Source organism: Passer montanus, unplaced genomic scaffold (genome assembly GCF_014805655.1).
Source record: "Passer montanus isolate IOZ18808 unplaced genomic scaffold, ASM1480565v1 scaffold66, whole genome shotgun sequence".
Classification (NCBI taxonomy): domain Eukaryota; kingdom Metazoa; phylum Chordata; class Aves; order Passeriformes; family Passeridae; genus Passer; species Passer montanus.
In genome coordinates, this window is record NW_024371704.1 from 5,610,765 (window position 1) to 5,632,046 (window position 21,282).

General features: G+C 39.5%; 1 protein-coding gene across 3 annotated transcripts in view; it reads right to left on the reverse strand.

Annotated features, from left to right (window-relative positions):
• Positions 1-14,208, reverse strand: part of HIBCH (3-hydroxyisobutyryl-CoA hydrolase) — a 37,577-nt gene extending 23,369 nt beyond the window's left edge. The window contains exons 1-7 of one of the 3 annotated variants that reach the window (XM_039728729.1): positions 14,092-14,117; positions 13,631-13,707; positions 13,164-13,206; positions 12,244-12,384; positions 11,185-11,269; positions 10,187-10,267; positions 8,240-8,292 (exon numbers count right to left, since the gene is read on the reverse strand). In XM_039728729.1, the coding sequence (XP_039584663.1) occupies positions 8,240-8,292; positions 10,187-10,267; positions 11,185-11,269; positions 12,244-12,384; positions 13,164-13,206; positions 13,631-13,656 (429 nt within the window). In that variant the 5' untranslated portion in view covers positions 13,657-13,707; positions 14,092-14,117. Of the gene's footprint in view, positions 1-8,239; positions 8,293-10,186; positions 10,268-11,184; positions 11,270-12,243; positions 12,385-12,994; positions 13,094-13,163; positions 13,207-13,630; positions 13,708-14,091 lie in introns of those variants that run through there. The other 2 variants (XM_039728728.1, XM_039728727.1) reach the window with 2 other exon arrangements.
• Positions 14,209-21,282: the final 7,074 nt, after the last annotated feature.

Here is a 21,282-nt window from a genome sequence, read left to right on the forward strand (position 1 = left end):
TTTTGTCTTCATGATGGATACAGAACCTTATGACAAGTATTTTTCTGATGAAAAACAATGCGACCAGCAGATGTAGAAATGAAATACAACTACTGTGAATCTTTTGTGTCCCAAAGGTTATATTATCTTAAATTGAGAATGACCCACATTTAGTAAATCAGAGGATTTAGAGAAGTTATTCAGAAATTGAGGGCCACCATAACAGAGAACTATACAGAGGGAAATAAGTACTCCCTTCCTGGTCACATATAGAAAAGCAGACTTGTGTCACAGCAAAAGCACACATCACACTTGGCTATTTACTAAATAATCTAACTGTAAAGGAATCACTGCCTAGGAATGCTTAGGCAGCACAATAAAAGAAACATAAATAGAAAAGGTCTTCAGGGATGTTGCTTGCATCACCTTCACCAGGTTGGTAAATAATTTTTAGCTGTTTGGGTAAGCAGTGTTATGATAATACCAATAGAAACTGCAGTGAAAGTCCTTTTGTAACAGCTCCCATCAAGTGACTACATTTCCTACATTTTTAACTGCATGAGAATAGCTTCTGGTAGAGCTAGAACCAAAAAGAAATGTAGCAAACAACTGAGCAAAAGTAAGCATAACACAACCAAGGGCAAATATGTCTGCATATAATGTACAAAAATAGCCAAGGTGCAGCAAAAATGTTTTCAAAGTGGGTGAGCAGAATTGATTCAGGAAGCAGCAGGAGCTTATAGCTACAGTGGATCAAAAATCATGGATGTAAGAGCATTACCCCCTGCATCCAGACACAATGAATCTTAAACTGAATCAAAATTAATCTTTGTTTATCATTAATGTTATGGCCCACTCCAAAGAGTATAATCCACTTTCATCTGTAGATACTAACAGACAAGATGACACAGTGAACCAGAGCAATGCAGTGTGGCAGATCAATCTGGACACAGAATATCACCTTCTCTGGCTGCTGACATATAAATCAACTCCATACAAGTGTTTTAAAAATATCATTAAACACAGTGGGTATTGTGACTGTTTCAACAATTTAGTGTGGTATTTTAAAACATAAAATATTGATGTTATATAATTTAAATAGAAAATATTTATTTCCATATACTGATTAGGTATTAGAGAGTCTCAGTCCAAGTTGCTACAGACACATAGAAGCACAATGAGCTGACTGCAGACAGATCATCTCTAGTAATATCTGATGTCTCAGACTTGTTCTTCTGACCCCTAAGTATTTAAACAAATTGAGCCAACTACATGAATAGTGATCATCTAGGTCAGGCTCTTCTTACAAGGAAATTTAGAGAAAAAGACACATAAGCCACCCTATGCACCAATGCTGCTACGGTGAGTGTCCTTTATCAACCAGATTTAGATTGACTTTTTAAAAGTCCTGGTTTTCAGCCATCACAAACAATTTTTACTGGGGTAGCTATCATAACCTGCACAATTTTTATGGACACAAGACCTGTGCTGCAAGAGAAAGAAAAGAAGACCTGGATCTTAAAAGCCTCTAGCTCTTAATTAGTAACAACTGCAACTTTTTCTAATTTTACACTTGAAAGTATTCTTTTTATCCCAATTTTGTTTCTTTATACATAACTAGCCATGTGTTTTTAAAAAAAGGATAGCAAATGTGGCTTTTTTATTGTTTCTAAAATCCTAGAAGAGTTGTTCCTCTGTATCACCTAAAAATGTAGCTACTGCAAGAAATCCCTGTGTCCAGCTCATCAAGTCTTGATGTCTGCAGGGAGGGCAAGCAAGTGGGAGGGAACCTGTTCTAGCATCTTGCATCAGTGCAAAACTGAGCTTTTAGGTTTTATGTTAAAATTGAAGAAACACTTCTTGTTGTTAAAGAAGGTACATGCATCAGAACTTTATTTAACAGTGGCACAGTTATTTGGGATAACAGGAGTGAATCCAGAGGATTTTTGTAATGATGTTCTATTTTGCTGAGAAAAGTGCTTAGAAGGTGTAAGACTGCTTTAAAGTCTTGCAACTCAAGGAGAAAATGAGCACCCGAATTCTCCAGGAATTGAGGAAAATCGGCAGAAACATGAAAGGATGGAGAAGCAGGCAAAGATAATTCCCTTTAGAACATTTACTCCTTGATCTATAATAAAGGGAAGGGGAGGGAAATAATGAGATAACTCTCAGTATGAGGCTAGGTAGGTACACAAAGGCCTAGAAGTAGAGAAAAATAGAGACTTTTAGCATGCAAGAGTCTGGCATTAAATGGAAAGAACAAATCTGTGCAGAAGCTGGCAAAAATCTCAATCATTGTACAGTAAGGAGAAGGAGAGAAAAGGAGTTTTACTTACTGTACCAGTACTGAGCTATAATTTAAAATACTTGTATTCAAGACAGTGCTTTATGATTCCCTTTGGGAAATAACATCATGTGCAAATGATTGAGCATTCAGTGTTTCTTTCTGTTGATGTCAAGAGCTGCTGGCATTCTAGTCTGATTAGCCACAAAATGAAGAGCACCATTTATCCCTGGGATCATACACCAGAGCCAAGCAGGAAGAGCAGCGTGGCCAGATGGCAGAGAGACTGGAACAGCAGCAAGGAGTGAGCCCTTCCTTAGGATTGCCTCAGCATTGTTTTCAACACCCCACATTTCAGGAGGTAAGTGGTGCACAAGTCAACCTCACAACTATTTGTTTGTACTTGCAAAATCTGTATTCTGTTTCACAGCAAAAGCTGCCTTCAGCTTTGAAGCACTGGCAACAAAACAAGCCACAAGCTCCTCTGTGGTACACAGGCAAGGGGGGAGGAGGACAGGCAGAGAGGGAACTGGAAAGCAGCTTATCTAGGTTTAGTATGACAATTACTTCTACTCCAGGGCAGATTTTAGAGTGCAAATTAAAACAAAACCAAAGATGCTCCAGAGCATGATGGCTGACAAGAGGCATGACATACTTACAAAAAGGAAGAAAAATAATAAGAATCAGGACAAGTCCCAAGAAGTACTGACACTTCTAGGTTCCAGTTTCCTAGCTTTAAAAAGGGCTGAAGGGGTAATAATATCCATTAGAGAAGTACTATGTAAAATCACAATATTTTGTGAGCTTTCATATGCTGCAGCTAGTCAACATGAGCCCCATATGTATATATGAATATATGTGTATCTATATAGATATATATAGATAACTATTAAGCAAAATTTCCATGATTTGCAATAAAATTTGCACCCCATTAAACCACAAATGAACAGCTTTGTTCTGTGGGCAATATCCACTTGTAAATCCACATTCCTGTAATTAAAAATTGCATCACATGTGGACAAAAGAAAGTGAGATTTTATAGAGAATTTTAATCCTAATGTTTCCTAGTTTTTGAATGTTGGTCTCAAATGCTGCTATCTGCACTTCTGAGTAGAAGTTACATGCACACAACTTACATGACTAAATATATGTTGGTAGTGAAAGGAACATTCCTGAAGAGTTACAGCTGCACAATCTGAGTAAAAATGGGACAGGATAAAGACAGGTATTGGTCACCTCAGCTCCTTTGTGTACTAAAATTCTATTGACTAAAATGGATAACATACAAGCTGCGTATGACATCACTACCGATTTACTTCAGAACAAATATTAATTTAATAAGGATTGTTGACCAAATCCTGCTAAAGTGTAAATGTAGATGTTTGTAACTATTGGTAGATGTGCCATCAGGTCCTGAGATCTGACTTACAAGGAAAGGCAGATTCCTCTAGCAATGTCAGCATCTGGAATATTCTGCTAAAAATGAAATGGCACTAATGTGAAAAAGAGCTAAAGCTCAATATTGGGTACTGAGTTTACTCTTCTACTGCAACATGGATGCAGTAATTCTGATTCTGTATTCCAGAAGAGAAGCTGCACAGGTAGATGCACAACAGAATTAGTATTTCCAAACCATGGAGTAGGTTCAGGAATTGCCTGCATGTGTTTCTCTGGAACACCTGCATTACCCCTTGATTAAAATGACATCACTCATTAAGCAGCATTCTGAGAAAGCTCCATATTTTAAACTGCAATGTTTATGGTGTCTCCCATCCACAGCATTGCTTCCTTTCACAAACAAGCCAGGCAAGCACAGCCTAGATATAATCATTGGGAAATGGAGGGCACCATCCTCTGAAACAATATTAAGAGTTAGCAGCAGTTTTCAATAAAACTGAGAAGGTACCCCAGCTGAGGTCATGCAGAGCCAATCATCAATGAAACTTCATTTGACAGCTTCATTATCTGCTTGGATGATGAAGTAACACGGATTTCTGTAATTCACAGTTTACTTTTGGGGAAGGCAAACATTGAAGGGCAAGATTCAAAACCATCTCACTTTGGAGAAACTAACTAAATGAAAATAACTACACTGAGGAAGGCATAATCAAATACAGATATGGTAAGTGCTTCCCATGGAATAAATGCCTAGATACTTTTCAGGGATTTACAGAAACCATACAATTAGTACAAATAAGGCAGTGCTGGTGTGAAAAGAACTACTGAAGGTACCACACTACAGCAGAGTCTGCACCAGCAGGCAGGGAAAACACTCAGCCTAGATTCACCACACCAGGGCAGCCTCATCAGCCCAGGGCCACCTCCTAAGGCACTCGGGTTTCTTGGAATTCAGAGAAAAGGAGTACTTCATTTTCCTTTGTAGTCTTTGAAGAAAAGGGTGGCTCTGCAAAACTGACTCTTTGACAAATCAGTTCAATCAGTTCAAGGAAGAAGATTTAAAATTGATAAAAGGTAAGCAATAAAGAAATGTACTGTGATGGAAACTTATGGTAAGCAAGGAGGAAAGAGGTGACAGTAATAGTTTTGGGAATAAATAGAAGTGGTGGCCTCCTAGGACTGGATGCTTTCAAAACTGCTATTTACATGGATTATTTGTGACAGAATATCTCTGTAATATAGGGAGGATAATTATTCTGCTCTACTTGGTGCTGATAAATCCTCCAGATAAAATATTGTCTGGTCTCTGGCAATAAACTGTAAAGTACACAAATGGGAGAGATTCCAGAGGATTGCAAGACTAAAAGACTTAATCTATAACAAAGGCTGAACAGCTATCCTTATCCCTATTAAAGACAGAGGACTAGGAGCAAGGAGTGCAAGTATCTCAAAATGTCCACAGGGAGTGTGATTAAGACTGGAATATGTTGATTACACATACTAAAGACTTACATTAGACACCAGGGAAAGCAAGCTTGAAGAATAACTAAGCACTCAGGTGGCATATCTAGAAAAAACAGCATTCCTGCTGTTGGAGAGTTCTGAGTGCATCAGATGAAAATCAGCTAGGCAGTCATCTAGCTGTACTTAATCCTAACACAAGTGCAAAAGTATAATCCTGATGTTCCTCCCAGCTCTACACATCTGTGTAGTCTAAAGCTTAACTTACTTCATATTACACAAGAGAGTAACACTCAAACAGTTCTTAAGAAAATTCTACTGTCCAATAGTCACCCTGAAGAAACTCTAAGTAAATAACTCAGATGTTGACTCTCAGTGTAAGTAAAAGACCTTGCCTAAAAACCCATACTACCAGGTGTGGTGACAAAACTGAAGAAAAGCTACTCGTGAACCCAAAGACCCAGTCACAGGTTGGTACTGAAAATGTACTTCTCATTTTGTAAAGCTACTGAAGTTTTGTTACAGATTTTTTTAAACCGTTTTAAGTTATTCCAGTGACCTTGACCATCTTCACCAACTTCCAAAGTCTGTGCCCAGTTTTTCTTTTTTTTCTCTGTCAAATAGTCTCCTTGAATTCCAAGCCAAATCATTGAAAAGCCACCACTCAAGACTGTCTAGTGTGCTTTATTTGGCTCTGAAACAGGTCTGAAAAACAATTTTATGAATCTTTTTGTCTGTTAGAAAGAGTATCTGACACAGAAACTTATTTTGTGCCAAAGCCTTATTTAAAACCATAGCTTTGGCCTGATCTCATAAATCACCTATATTCATCTCCAAAGAACTTAAGACTATGACTTTTCTAAAACCAGAAGACCAAACTTAGGACATCATTTGCAGAAAATAATATTTTTAAAAGCCCCAAACATCTGAATTTCTTGTTAGCTGCTCAGGTACTTAATATCAAGGAAAAGAAATTTTACAGACAGAAACCAGCTAAATCTGAAGTAGTTTTTAGGAACCTGAGAGTGTGTGCCCAGTGTTCCTTTCAACAGTGTTCCTTTCAACAGTTCCTTTACCCTGCAGTAAATGTGGTATTTATAACTCATTTCACTATTCATCAGTAAACTGCAGTCACCTTTGCTTCTATCAAATTTGTCTTACAAATTTGAACTTACTGCTCCAAATAAGTACAGAAAGATGAAAGATACATTTAGATTGAATATCAATTTTTGATGAACTACAGAACAGACAAGAAGGTGCTGAGAAGAAGCTCCACAGCCCCATCTGTTGGCTAATGAAGCTCCCAAAGCCATCCACCAGCCCCTAGCCAATAATGAAATAGAACCAGTTCATTTTTTAGATAAAATTCCAGGTTTTATTTTCACAGTTCTATGGCATCTTTGCACCAGTAGCAACTTTTACTACCCAAGCACATAGTAACTGAGTTTCTAACACACTTCTGTCATTTTTTTATTTAGTTCCCCTAAATTAGGCTGCACACTTTGAGTCAGAATCTAATTCCCTACCCACAGGTAAAGATGCTATTTCTAGTATATGATAATCAAGTTAAATTCAAACCCTAATGGCAGTTAAACTGTGTTACAGTCCCACTAAAATTGATGGCTATCCTGCACTAAAATTTGGTTACCCTAAAAAAAAGTTTCAGGTTAATTGCTATCTTTTTGAAGTTCTTTAGAGGAAAGAGAATTCATAACGAATCTTAGTAAGGCAGAATCATCTGACTCCATTATGTTCTTTTCAGTCCAAAAATACACTTTCCTTTCAAAGGACAAAATTCTATTCCTGCTCAGGCCACAGTCATAACAAGCCATCTGCAGGTCCTTTAAAAAGATATTGGCTGCTGGGCAGTTTTGCTCATTCATAGCTTTCCATCCTATTATTCAAAAGTCCATAAAATAAATGGACTCCCTATCTTTTATCTGCGAACCTTCAGGACTCCAATGGTCAATAAAGCAGGTTTTCTGCAAGAAGAGCTACAGAAAAAGTCCCCTTTATGCTGGAAACAATGTATGTATGCTAGGCTGGGGGAATGACTCTCTAGCTGAGATCTGTGGGGCTTGTAGCAAAGAAGCAAAGGGCAAGGGAGCTACTGCATGTTTACATCAAAAGCTGAGAAGACCAAAACAGACAAATGAAAGATGAAAAGGAAGGAGTCATGACAGGTCATGGATCATGTAGTGTTCCACTTCTTGTATCTATCTTTGACAAACTTTATTTAAATAAACTCTACACCTACATCATAGGGACATGCCAGAAAACAGCACAAATCTAAGCAGTGACATGGCAGACAGGCTTCATAGTTAAACTCAGTGTTAAAAATAACTGAAGATTATTTTAATCCACTCTATGATGTGATGAAAATATATCCTACAGATGTGACACTCACTAAAACATAATTTTAGCATGTAAAAAAAGCACGATGTTACCCTCTTAACAATCTCCTTATGGTGTTTGCAGATAACAACTGACGAAAAAATGATTAACACTGAGTACAACAAGCAATATGATGGAGTCTCCCTATGATGCTTTAGTAATAAGGTGCAGCCCTGGGTGACTTGTGTGTGGAATCAGTATCCCACAAATGATGTTTTAAAAGTACTACAGCGGTGAGAAAGTAGATGCATTTCCAGATTATTTGTTGGAAAAACACAGAACTCGTGAATGTCTGTTAAGGTGTAGCTTAGAATGTTCCCAATTTTTCAAAGAGCTGCTCTTTAAATGTATCTTTATATAATTCTATTTTTAACACACTGAGAATGGAGAACTGTTATCAGATTTTGTATGATCTATAAACTCCCCCTAGGTATTCTGAGAATCTTTGTGAGGGCTATTTCCAGCAGTGAGGGGATTCTGCTCCCTTCCTAGAGAAAGCACTTGTATTAGCTATCAAGGAACAGCAGAGGCCCTACAAGGGGGTACAAGAGGCCCTACAAGCATTGCACCCAGACAGGCAAGAGATGAAGGTTCAGATTATGATGTTTGTTCTTCAATCCACAGGTTGGAAATGCCTTGTGTGCACTTCATTGAACTCACAGACACAAGATGAGATGGCTTTAAAACAATCTATCAGGTATCACACCAAGCTCCTTAACTTACCCCTCCCATTGTAATGCCATCAATAAGTGCCACATATGGCTTCTTGCAGGTGCCTGTAAAAAAAGGTAAACAATCATTCATCTTTTTCAAGAGTGGGCCTGTGACTAGCTGCCACATGACAGGCTTCCCTATGTCTTACTGCAGCAAGAGCAGCAGAAAATAAATGAGAATTTAATCATATTATCATCTTACAACGAAGGTAACTCATGTAATTCTTAAGTAATGAAAAGAAACACCAGTTTCTGATTTACTGGATTGTGAGTGTTGTAAGAGAACAGTACACAAGTATCAAACATTGGACTGTTTGTTATGTGAGTACCCGACAGTTTAGCCAGCACAAATAGCTTTGTCTGATGTTGGGACAGAGCAGATGCCCTTTCACCCCCTCTCACAGTCTGGATTAGGGGCACGGGGTGTGTTCCAGCCCTTCAGCCTTTATTACAAAGCCAGAAGAATGGGCGGGTTCCAGCCACAATGTGACTGTAAATTCTGCAATGCAGGCGTGTTCTGTCATGGCAGCTCTTGCATACAGCCCTGAACGTGGTGCAGGCAGGTTCAGGTGACAATGTCCTGAATTACCAACTTCATTGTGAATGAAACAGCTGCCCTGTATTCAGTGTTTTCAGGTCAGAATTACAGTCCAAAGAGATTGCTGATACAGGTATCCCCTGCAACCATGTTGTGAGTTTTTCTGTAACAACTATATAGAGCCTTGCTTAAAATAAACTATTTTAAAAGGCAGTTAAATCCTTCAAATTATTAGTTAGAAAATGTTAAGAGAATTGTATTTTGAACTTTGTTCTTACATGAACAGACAAGCTAATGCATGGGCTGTAGATGCTACCCCCTGAAACAAATTTCTGTAGCAGCAAGCCTTTCCCATTGCAATGCAGCAGCTCCCCGCTGTATTTTTAGGTTGTAAAATGTAAGATATAAATAAATATTTTTAGCAGAAATCTCAGGCTTAAAGGAATACAGTCATACTAAAGCTAGCAAAAATCTAGGTTTTGTAATTACGTACATTAGAGATATTGAACACCTAATAATTAAAAAAATATTTAAAAGAAAATAGACTTTTAAATTATGTACCCTTGCAACAGAATCGTCATCAAGTTCAACTGGCAAGGTAACACTATTTTTTCCCAACTATTTGAAACCTTAAACTATTTTTTTGCCTTGTATTGGTGAAGGAAAGAAAGGTACATGACCAGCATGCCCAGCTCTGAAACTCTGTCAAACAAAGTGAAAATAACTTTTCAGGAATTACTCTAATAGCTGTGCTCTTCTGTCAATGCAAGCAACAGCACCCCATTCCTGTAGTGACTAACACTGGACACCATATTTTAAAACTCAAACTGTATTCAATTAAAATATGTTTGGAGTAGTTTCTTCTCATGAAAACCTTCAACTCTTGACTTTAGAATTAATAGCCTTTTTTAACATGCTTTACTCCAGTAAACTTCACCCAGTGTCTTTGCAATAAACTAAGGCAGCTCACTCCTGAGTTATGCAGCCCTAGTCTTTCATGCAGTCTATTTAAATGGAAAGCCTTCATATAATTTAATCTTTTGCTTTCTGACTGAATATCAATGACTTTCCACACATCTATTTTTACCTCAGGTCTTCTTTGAAGCAGATCAATGATACTCAGGGCAGAACTGCAGTGTCTGCAGCTAAAACTAATTCTTCCACAGAGGAAATAGAGCTAACCAGAACAATGGGATGGGATGAAGTAGCTGTCACAATAACTTACACAAAAGAAACACATTCTGCATGCAAGGAATAAAAATGGGGTATGTTATATTACTGGTATTGAACTTGGTTTAAAAAAAAATTACTACTTCTCTGATGTTACCACAGTCTTTAATAGATTATCAAAGAGATAAATTTACATTTGAAGCCAGCATTATGAAAACTGTACTGTTTCAGAAATTGTTATTAACATACCAATGGCATTGTTCAGCCTATATTCTCCTATGAAGAAATCTTGTATCAGTCTATCTCCAACTTTTCCCGCTTCTGTGATGGCTTAAAGAGAAATAAAAATTCCGACGATAAGTGTAAGTTTAGTAGAAAATACAAGTAAAAGAAAACAATGCCACATAAATTGGGTCTTTTCCTACAGCAAATAGAGACCTACTTTATCTTGCTTTATTATATTTGAGAAAATTTGCTCAAATTTCAATATGAACGCAAGTCTCAAATTTGATTTAACTGTATTTTGCTTGACACTTTGTCACATACTTGTGAGAGTACTGTCCATTTTCTAACCCCCTCCTAATGTCTAGTACTCATTTGTGTTACTTTTCATACCAACATTTAGAACAGTCACTTAAAACTGAATATACTGAAGACTTGAAACACTAAAAATGAGAAGACAAGTAGAGCATGGCATTAAAATACATTGTTATACATTGTTATAACAAAAACCTGTGCTGCTTGTTTACCTACAGTTTACAAAAATTTTGCTAATTTTTTCACTTTGGATATTTCCTGCAGTTCATAGCTAAAAAATAATCCCAGATACATTGATCACCCTTGTCAGACCTGTATCTAGCCACCTAAAACATTAGACACAAATTATCCAATACCATCAGAGCTACCTGTTAGGGCCCTTCAAATTTCTGGGAAAGAAGATGTCAGTAATGAAAATCTGGGAAGAGAAATGTAGAGACATGAACCCTCCCCTCCCAGAATGACTGGCTGCTGTAATCAGTTATTAATAAAAATGTAATTTTTACTCTTTTACACACTGTCCTGACAGTTGTCTGCTGACAAATAGCTTAAATAGCATCTGCACATCAAGGTATCATAAGAGTCAGCACAACTGATCTCTTACTCTTGTGCAGCAAGATTTTGTTACCCAAGTCACAGTAAACAAAGGAAATCAACACAAAGTAGTGACTGGGAAAGACATGAAATGTTTAAGTGAGGATAGTCCTTACCTCGGATGTCACCCCCAGCACAAAAAGCTTTTCCTCCAGTTCCTTTTATAATTATTAGGAAAGTTTCAGGATCTTGCTCCCATGTCTAAAAAAGAAGTAGATATTTCCACATAAGACTAAAATCTGTAAATAATGCTTGTTCTGTTTACTTTCTATAACTCTTACTTCACTTTTTCAAAAAGCAAATCAAAGCATACTTTAAAATAGATTGTCTTAAACTGAAGTCTGAGATCTAAATGTCTTTCTGCCACTTCTACATCTTATTCAAGCATGAGAGCAGAGATCAGCAGAGCTGCCTTTCCTATTTCAGAAAAACACCTTCCTATTTCAGAAAAACACCTATGCACAGCTCTCAGCCTCTGAAGAAAGGCAGCACCCCACAAAATGGCCTGACAGAAATCAAGAACTGACACCTTTTCAGGCTGTGCTTCAAAAATGTCTAATGAACACCAAATGGCATCAGACAATTATCCAACAAATATTGGTATCTAATGAATTTGACTCTGTGCATATGATAAACAGTATCATTAAATTAAAAGAGACTAATTTTATGCTTAAAGTGTCATGGTACTTCACTAGCTTGTAGAAACAGTGCCTGCAAATCCATGAGCTCTCAGTCAAGGACTGACACACCCCTGCTTCCTAGTGGCTGGTGTCTTTCATTCTCAGCCATGCAGCCTCTCCACAAAACATGCACTCCATCAAGAGGCAACACCACTGCATGGGTTGAAATTTGAGCCAACTGACCAGGTGGGTGCTGCCAAAAGGAACTCACAAATGCTGAGCACTGCTTGCTCTTAATTCAGTCCTGGTATTAACATGGATGTGCATTTACTTATGGAGATGCTAAATTTATCTCTGTCTGAGAGCTTGTTCTTTGATGCATCTCCTCTTTCTAACTTGCTTGAAGCTGCCTGGTTTTTCCCATGCTGTAAATCTGAGCTCATTGTACTCACACAAACATTCATCCTTTAAGTCAGTACACTAAGAAGTGTATAATTGCATTTTAAAATTGGTTTCAAATAACATATGGGGATGGGTAGAGGTGGAGCTACTAACCTTTATTTGAGGATAAATTTTTTGGATCATGGACAGATTTAGTGCATTGAGAGCCTTGGGTCTATTCAAAGTTATTATTCCTGCACCTCCTTTCTTTTCCAACAACACTTCTGCTGCTGCATCTGTATGCTTAGACATTTTCTGTGCATGCAAAAACACATAAAGCAAATTTCACCAGTTAGGTAACTTGAGTAACATATTTACAAAAGTATTTATGGAAATATATTCTCAAAATACACCATCTAGGATCACAAAACATGCATTCTGGAATTGTATGCTAAGTTTTTTCCCTCTGTACTTCTATTTGCATTTCCTAAACAGTTCTTTGGAAACTACTTTGAGTCCTTCAGAGTAATAAAACTCAGACAAGTTTTTTGGACCACACATTGTTTTACAATAACATTTTGAGTTCAGTTAAATAAAATTTACTACAGAAACACATACACAAAAAAAAAATAAAACAAAAAATTCCCCACCCTACTAATAAAACACAAATCCATGGTTCCTTAAAACTGACATTCTGAAAATACTTGTAACAATTACTACAATGACAGTTCCATGTATCCTTACTGGTAGTTTGACACTGCAAACCCAAATGTACACCCTGCTTTATCTTTAAGCAACTTTTAACAGCAGAAAACAAATCCCCTCAACTATTTTCACACTCACAGAGGAATTTATAGAAGCTAACACGGAAACTATCTATAAAGTAAAGCCAAAATCAAGCTTTAATTTACAGTATAATAGACACCTGTAACTGAGTGCTCAAAGATGTGGGCAATACTATGCCTGAGCAATAAATGCCAGAGTTCAGAACCACTGTGTGCAGACACATTAGAAGTTGCATGTGCTGTGTGCCTCAGGGGAGTTAAAAGAGTCCTGAAAGCTTCCAACTCAGTCAAACATGATGCTGTCCTTACCAAATGTTGCAATATTACTTGCAGTCTGTTGAGTGCCCTCAGCCTGAAAAAAAAAAATTTAAAAAAACCAGTTAAAACCATAAACCAGCCACATGATTCCCTGAATATCTGACTGCTGGGTTAAGTAAAGCAGTGTCAGAAAAATTTGGGAACACAACCCTTTTACATTCTCCTCATAATAATCAATTAAATTAGGGCAAAATTTTGTTATTGAAACAGTTGGAAATTCTTTGCTTACTAGTATATAAACAGCAGATACCAATACAAGCTACTAATGTTTTAAAGTCAGGAGAACCTGAAAATACCAGGACAGAGCAGAGGGATTGAGGAGATGATTGACAGGCTGTGTCTTTTAAAGATTTACAGCCTTTTACGGGCACGGTTTAATGTTGACATTACAAAAAAAAAAAAAAAAAAAAAAAGTTGTCAAAACCCTTGTCTATTTCCAAAAGTTTAGTGACACAAACCTGCCCTCGTTGTATTTCACACACATTTACAGCAGGTTTGTGGAAGTTGTCTAAGAGCTCGCAGAGTGCTCGCACTTCTGTGGGTGACAGGAGAGACCCAGGCTGTCAAACTTTGCCAAAATGCCACTGGCTTTGAGCAGAGAGGCTGTAATTTATTAATGGCCACTAATGCAGGCTGGAGTGAGGCCACACATCAGAGCTGGAGTGGGAAACTTCACCTTTCAGCGACTCCAGCGCACCAACCCAGCCAGCCCCGTGTTATATGTTAGTGCCGCGCTACACTACGCCGGTTTTTAATCGCATGCTTGTTTTTGAAGGTGAAAGTTAGTGAAGGCCTGGCTGATCTAGGCCCGAACTACAACTCGCAGCAGCCGCGGGGCTGCGGTGCCCGGCCGGCTCGGCCGGCGCTCCCCTCGCTCCCCGCCGCCGCCGCTCCAGCCCCTCAGGGCGGCCCCCGTTACCTGGGCAGCGCCCGCAGCGCCCGGCCCGCCATGGCGGCACCGCTCCCGCACCGGCTCCGCGGCACGGCGCGGGGCGCATGCGCGCCGCTCCGCCACCGGCTCCTGAGGGGCGGCCGCCCGCTCGCCACCACGGGCAGCTGTTTTGTAGTAACCGAGGCAAAATCCCTACCTGGGCAGGGAAAGGGTGCTGCCCCCTGTTCGGGATGAGGCCGGATGGCGTGAGGGCATCTGGTGATGCTGCTGCGTTGCCGGTGAAGGGAGTAATGCCGCGTGTGGCAGCGACTCAGCCGTGGGGCTGGCGGCTGAAGGTGGGGAAAGCGCGCATTGCCAAACTGCCCTCAGAGCTGAACTTCGTGCGCCGAAGCTGCATTTTATTGTCAGGCTGTTTATTATTTTTAGCAGTAAGACTGGTTTCTTAATTTCTGCCCTCCCGGCTTCTTTTCATCCTTAGCAGCTGAAACAGCCGGCAGACCTGTGCTGCCCTCGCAGCTGCTGGCACACGGACAGCAGGTGAGGTGGGATAAAGGAGCCGTTCTAGTGTAACATCCCACCAAGAACGGCTTATCCATGAAGGTAAATACACGGAGAACGTGTATTTATGTAAATGTAAATACAGGGAGAACACGTATTCACATTTAGAACTTGCACGGTTACTGCCCCAACAGTAGCTACAGACGACGGTGAGCCCAAACACAGCCTGTGCGTTCAGCAAAAATAGACTCAGAAATTGCAACTGTGAAAATTGCCTTTTTAAAAACAAATAAAATATTAAGGCACTTCAGAGTTTTTCACACTAGGAGTCAATAATACAAAATTCACTTTGATTTCAGTAACTAAGACCATTCCACGACTGTTTTTTTAGGCTGAGACATGAGACTGCTATTGAAAAGACATGATGAACCATGGACTAAATGACAATACAGTGCATTAGGTTGAAATGTAGCTTCATCATATCTTGGTGTAACAAGTTCTTAACATCAGCTGCCCTGATTCACATTTGTATTTAAATAAAAAAAATAAACTTAAAACCTTTTAGCAAATTGATTTTGCTGGAAGAAAAAAAATAAAAAGTCCTAGCTCTCAGAAGCACTTCTAGAGAAGTCTCCAGAGGGCAACATTGCTCTTTATTTCTAAAATGATTCAGCCCCTACTTACATCAGCGTCATCCGTGTTGGCATTTCCGTTGCAGTGACTCTCAGAGTATATTAAATCTGGTTGTAAAAATTTTAATCAAACTAAATAGGCACAAAAAAACCCCAAACCAGAACGTTTCTGTATTAACGCAGTCTCAATTTTCAGTCTTGTACAATGTGAACAAAAAATAACTGGGAACAGAACATGAAGTGCTTTTGCAGGCACTGGGAGACTGTCTGCTACAAACTAATTAATTGCAATAATTCATTAGGTGATCCTGATTATTCAAACTTTCACCTAAAGGTTATATGATAATCAGTGATGCAGCTTTTTGGTGTGCAGACAGCCCTATGTGCTGCATTATGTCAAGTGCCATGCAATTAAACCTAAACCAGGCTAAATGACACCAAATTATCACAGTTGGCAAACCTGAACCCTGACTTAGATAATTATTTAGAAAATTATTTTTGAGGATAACTCTGCAGCTCTCATCCAGGCATCACTAATTAGAGGGTTTGATAAGCAGGTAACATTTTTGTTTCTCATTTCCTGTGACTGAAATTCTCTACATTTCACAGACAAATATGAAAAGAACTTTTCTGTGGGATAATGTTTGTTAGTGTTGTTGTGAAAATGAAGAGATGGGTGTGTGGCAGCTAACCTTGGGTAGGAGCAGGTGGAGGCTGTTTGAAATCCCTGGAAATCTCCTAACAAAGTCCACCTGCACAGGGGCAAGGCTGTGATCAGGACATGGTTACATGGGATGTCTGTTTCTGGGGGTCCAAAATAGAAGCTAGTGATCTGATTCATCTTTTACTTATGCTGATTTTGGTCTGTTCTCCTCCTGTCCTCAGTGTAAGTAATGGTGTGTAAACCCTTTGTGGTCTTCCAGCTGTATGTCTGATTTAGGACACAAGTGGGCCTAGTCCTTTGTAAACAATGAAGTAACAGCAAGCCTTGCCTTGAAACAACTACTGATTTCTCTCCACAGTGCTGACATTGAATTTATATTTAATGTTTTCTTTAAAATCTTTCCCTTTTTTTTTTTTTAAGTAGTTTTTAAGAAGAAAGGTTGGCAAAATAAGAGCCATCTTCCTTGAGCCTTCATTTTTAAACCTGCTGGTGATGGCTTGAATTTACCTATAGTTTTTTTAGGGGCAGAGGATTCGTAAGTGTTAGAAAATTGCTATCTTTTCACAGCCATTTAGCTGACTGCAGTCCTGTCCAAAAAGCAATTCAGATATCATCCTATTTTTCAGTAGTCCTCCTGCACAGCCCATTTTTTTCAGAGGGAAATATCAAAGTGAAAATGCTTTCTAAAATGTAAATAAAATACTTTTTTAAGTAGGTGGTGGGAAAAGAGTGAAAATAATGGAGTTGCCTGAGAATGAGCAGAATGAGATGACCTTTAACCTGGGAATTTATGGATTATTTTACAATTGGCAAAGAGGGCTGCACAATACTGGACCAAGCCAGGAACAGAGAGTGTAAGTGCAATAGCCAGAAGGATAAGCAGGTTGTAATTCCTCCCCCTGGAGAAGTTTCCTGGCAGCACCTCCAGCAGGTTTGAAAAGAGAAAACAAGTTGCAGACTGTAGGAGGTCTGTGGAGTTGAGCAGATGTTTTCAGGTTTTGTTTCTGGTTTGGGTGGGTTTTTCTGGGGTTTTTTTTGGTTTTTTTCCAGAAAAACATGTAACTTTAGGATGTGGGAGCTCAAGAAGGATTCCAAGAGCAGCTCAGCTGCGTTCTGTGTGCCACCTGTACACCCCTAACTTTAGAATGTGGGAGCTCAAGAAGGATTCCAAGAGCAGCTCAGCTGCGTTCTGTGTGCCACCCCGAGTTAACCATTAATTTGTGCCTCACATTTGCCTCTGAGAGCTCCCAGAGTAGTTGATCAGACCAGATAATAAATGGTACAAGAACTTCATCATGTCCCATGCTGCTGTTTCCAGGTTTGCTGTAAATTCAGTCTTCTCCTCTGCTGGTCTAACAGCTGGCATCTCATTTCTGCATGTGTGGATAGTAAGTGCATCCTTACAGCCTGTGAAGGTTAAGGGAAAATGAGTCTGTGAAGGTTTGAGGAACAGAATGGGAAAATTTCCAGTTCATGCCTGCTAACTGGTTATTACTGTGCTGACAAACAATCCTCACATTGTTGTTTCTCAGTCCAGACTCAGCTGACAGCCCTTGAAAACAGGTGACACAGGTTGAAATTTCCTTGTGCCACCTTGGGTACCTAAGAGCAAAGGCTCAGGTCTGCAGTAGAGTCTTCCAGGCACATCACTGAGAGCAGAAGTAGACTTAAAATAAGCAGAAAACAAATCTGTTTCTTCACTCTCTAGCAGCAGACCAACACAAAGAAGGACTGAAACACCTGTGTAATGTGGGGAAACAAATTTTGGCTTTTGTCTGTAACCTGAGTCACCTCTTGTGAACAGCCTGCCTTCCCCAGGGCTTTTGGTCAGAGACCTTTCAGATGATGCACTCACACAACATCTGCAATTATAGATTTGGGATGAGGGCATATGGCTAATGGCAAGCAGTAGTGAATTTCTCCTGTACCAAGAGAGTGTGTTTCTTCACCAGTTAATTTGCATTTAATCAGTGGGGAACTACAAAGTGTTTGGAAAAGGCTGAAAGCAAATCCATAATGAAACTGTGTGAGCGAAATAGTTTTCATTTTCTTTTGGCCTCAGAGAGCACCGGGGAAAGCGTGGGAGTGGCTGTGTGCTGCTGCAGATGCTGCCGAGAGGACGAGAGAGGAGCCAAGCGGGGTCCATCCAGCAGTGAGTTCCTCTCCTCCCACCAGCCCCAGCACTCGTGCTGCAGCCACCCTGCCAGAACCCCCTGGGTGAGACGGGACCCTGGGCAAACACCCTCCTACATCTTTCTTCCCTGCTGCCACCAGCAATCTGTCACTCCTCTCCCCGAACCACCCTCCACCTACGTACAAAGCCATAACTGTAAGGAACGCCCTCTTCCCTCCTCCTTTTCCTCCCCACGAGCCTGTTCTCCGTGGGTGAAAAATGCTGTCTTCCCAGAGATCTGGTCACCCCCGACTTTGGCTTTGAGACCCAAGCTGTTTGATACCTTTTAGGACTACAGCTTGGAAAGCTCTGCTTGCAGATCTATTGTGTTCGTTTTTCAATTGCATCTAATTGCACATGTGCAGGTGGGAAGGGGCTATTTGCTTCCCACTCGCTTCGATACGCCTCCCTTCCTAAGAGGACCGCTTCCTTCCCTTTCTGCTCTCAGCCTCCCACGCATTTAGCAATGAGAAATGCTGCAGAAAACTGACCAGCTACCAACCCGCCCACCTGAGGAGGAGGAGCAGCAGCAGCACATTTCTCTCGCTCTCAGCTTTTTAAACACAGTTAAAAAGAGCTGTAGCGTGGGTGGAAATAGCTGTAGGGAGTGTGTGTGGGAATGGGGCTAGAGGAAAGTGCATTTTTTTCTTGGTAGGACACTTAACTTCTAGTGGACCAAAAAAATACCCCAAAGATATCTCACTGCTGAGGGTGTCTTTGGCTGTATAATCAGTTCTTGAGTCTCCCAGGTCTGGAGAGGATGAAGCAGGGAATGAAGCAAGTGATGGCAAGGAAGCTTGCCTTCCAGACTTGAGGAGTCTGTTAGGAAATGGTATCTGTATTGCATCTCGTTGTGTCATCACGTCTGCTCTCAATGTGTGTGCTTGATTCCGTGAGAGTCAGAGCTGCCTGTATGTAGGAAGAGAAAAAGGCATGTGGTTTTCACACCATGTGGGTCTGTATTTCAAAATACTGTCCCTGTTGGACCTCTTGAAATAGCACTGTCCCAGAATATCAGTTAATTCAAGATTTACTCGGCGTGCTTCTATACGAAATTCAAATCAAGCTTATTTGCGTGAACTGGTTGTTATTTGAGGTGCTTTGCTTGTATTACATGAAAATAGCAGTGGAACTAGTAAGGAACTATACACTGGTGTAGAGTGCAAAGTGCTAGTGCTGTTTCTTAAGAAATCTCTCTGATAGACTCCAAGAGCCAAGGGTCCTCAACAGCTGTGAGTGAGTTTCTGACTTGGTTTGACTTAGCTACCTGAAATACAGATTTTAGAATATATAATCCTCCTCAGCATTGTCTTCACACGAGTGAGCTGCACACATTCTTCTCAGGCCAAAACTCTACCCATGCATTGGTTTTGACTAGATTTCTCACCACCATCAGACCTTCCATATATGTTAATGAAGCAGAATCTTATATCAGGATGTGGTCTTCAATGATTCACAGTAACGGCCAACTAATGAATTTGACTCTGAAAGTACTGGAGATACCTGAAAAAAATATTGTGCAGAGCATGTGATTTTCTCCTCGTGAGTAGAAGCCTCAAGCCTGGGGACTGGGCTCACTGACTTCAGTGCTTTCCTCCACAGCCTGTCTCCTGTAGCTCTGAAAATTTTGCCTTCATCTTGGAAGGCAAATGTAGGCATAATTTTAGGCTTTGAAACAAAGGAAGTTATGAATAAGCCTAATTAACACATTTCTATGTGACACAACAGACAGATGAGCTGATGGACTTGTGCTAGCAAGAGGCAGAGCCTATCAATGGAGGTGTAACTTTAATGGAACTAATTATCCTGGAGTTTTAAAAGTCTTATTTATGACAGGTGAATTAAATTTTAAATATATCCTTCTAACCTTCCACTGAATCTTATGTAGCTCATAATTATAATCTACTGGAATTACATAGCCAGCCTGAGGAGGAACAATATTCCAAATATTAAGTTCATGTCACTTGACTCATTTACTTTAAAACATTGCAGCAATTCCTTTGTCAGTAGCATTTGAAGCACTGTTGGCTTGCTTGTAATTCTACCTCATATTTAGCATTGGTTCAGTTAACTTTGGAGGTAGTGCTTTTCATACCTTTTATATCAATGAATGTATATCAGGTTTTAAATGCAGATTATATGCTTATCTTGCCAACTACCATTAGCCTGAAATTTTTCTTGTGTGAGCTATCTGTTGTGGTAGAATTATATTACTCAAGAAGCAGTAATTTAAAAAAAAAAAAAGGAGGAAAAATCACCCAAACATTTATAATAACAATGTGGCAAAAAAAAAAAAAAAAAAAAAAAAAAAAAAAAGGAAAAATCACCCAAACATTTATAATCATTAAAAATCTATTTTAGGAGCTCAGTGCTGTATGTAAGATTCCTCTTGGCCTCCCTGTTCTGTCTGTTGTTCAGCTGGAATGTCACACACTTTGGTCTTGAGCCATCTGCTTCCCTCTCAGGGGTCGTAGTGAATGACTGGTTACCTATTTTGTCTCCATCAGAATCAGGGGGAATTAAGCACAAAAGCATTTGATGCAAATTAGTAGCTTTCTGGCAGACCAGGGAATCGAGCACCTCAGATGTTTATTTCAAGAATTTGTTACTCTAAATTAAAGTGAGGCTCTTCAGCAGTGCAGTTTGGCTGACAGCGTGACAGTCAGTATCTTATTAAATGGATGTGGTGTCTTCAAACCTTTCTGTTTCTAGTCTGGCACCTCACACAAGTATTATTTTCACTTGAAAACATCTGCATTTTGTTTTAAAAGTCAATATTAAGAATATTTTTCAAAATTTCTTTCTGTTTTATTTCATCCTGGAGTACAGTGAAAACTGTTTGTAAAATAATTACTTGAACATTGCCTAGGGAAAGATACCTCAATGCCACAAATGATGCAAAGGACAGCAGAGCAGAGTGGAAAAACTTAATAATGAGGGGGAAAATAGGTCAGTAGAATAAACAGAGGCCTTTAAGCTATTTAATAAGCATCTATCACTCACTGCTGCAGATGTATTCTGTTCAAAGTATAAATTATTAGTGTCCAATATGGGGTAATAATGAGTTTCAATGCAACTCAATTTATCAGCTGTGTGTATAATGATTAACCTGGCAGAAGGATGTGTAGCAAGTCAGAAGGAGAAGTGTTTGTCTTTGGTTTTGTTGTTTTTGTTTTTAGTTGTTTTTTTTTTTTTGAGGAAGAAATATGGTCAGTGGATCATAAACAAACTTGCAGTGACAGGGACAGAGT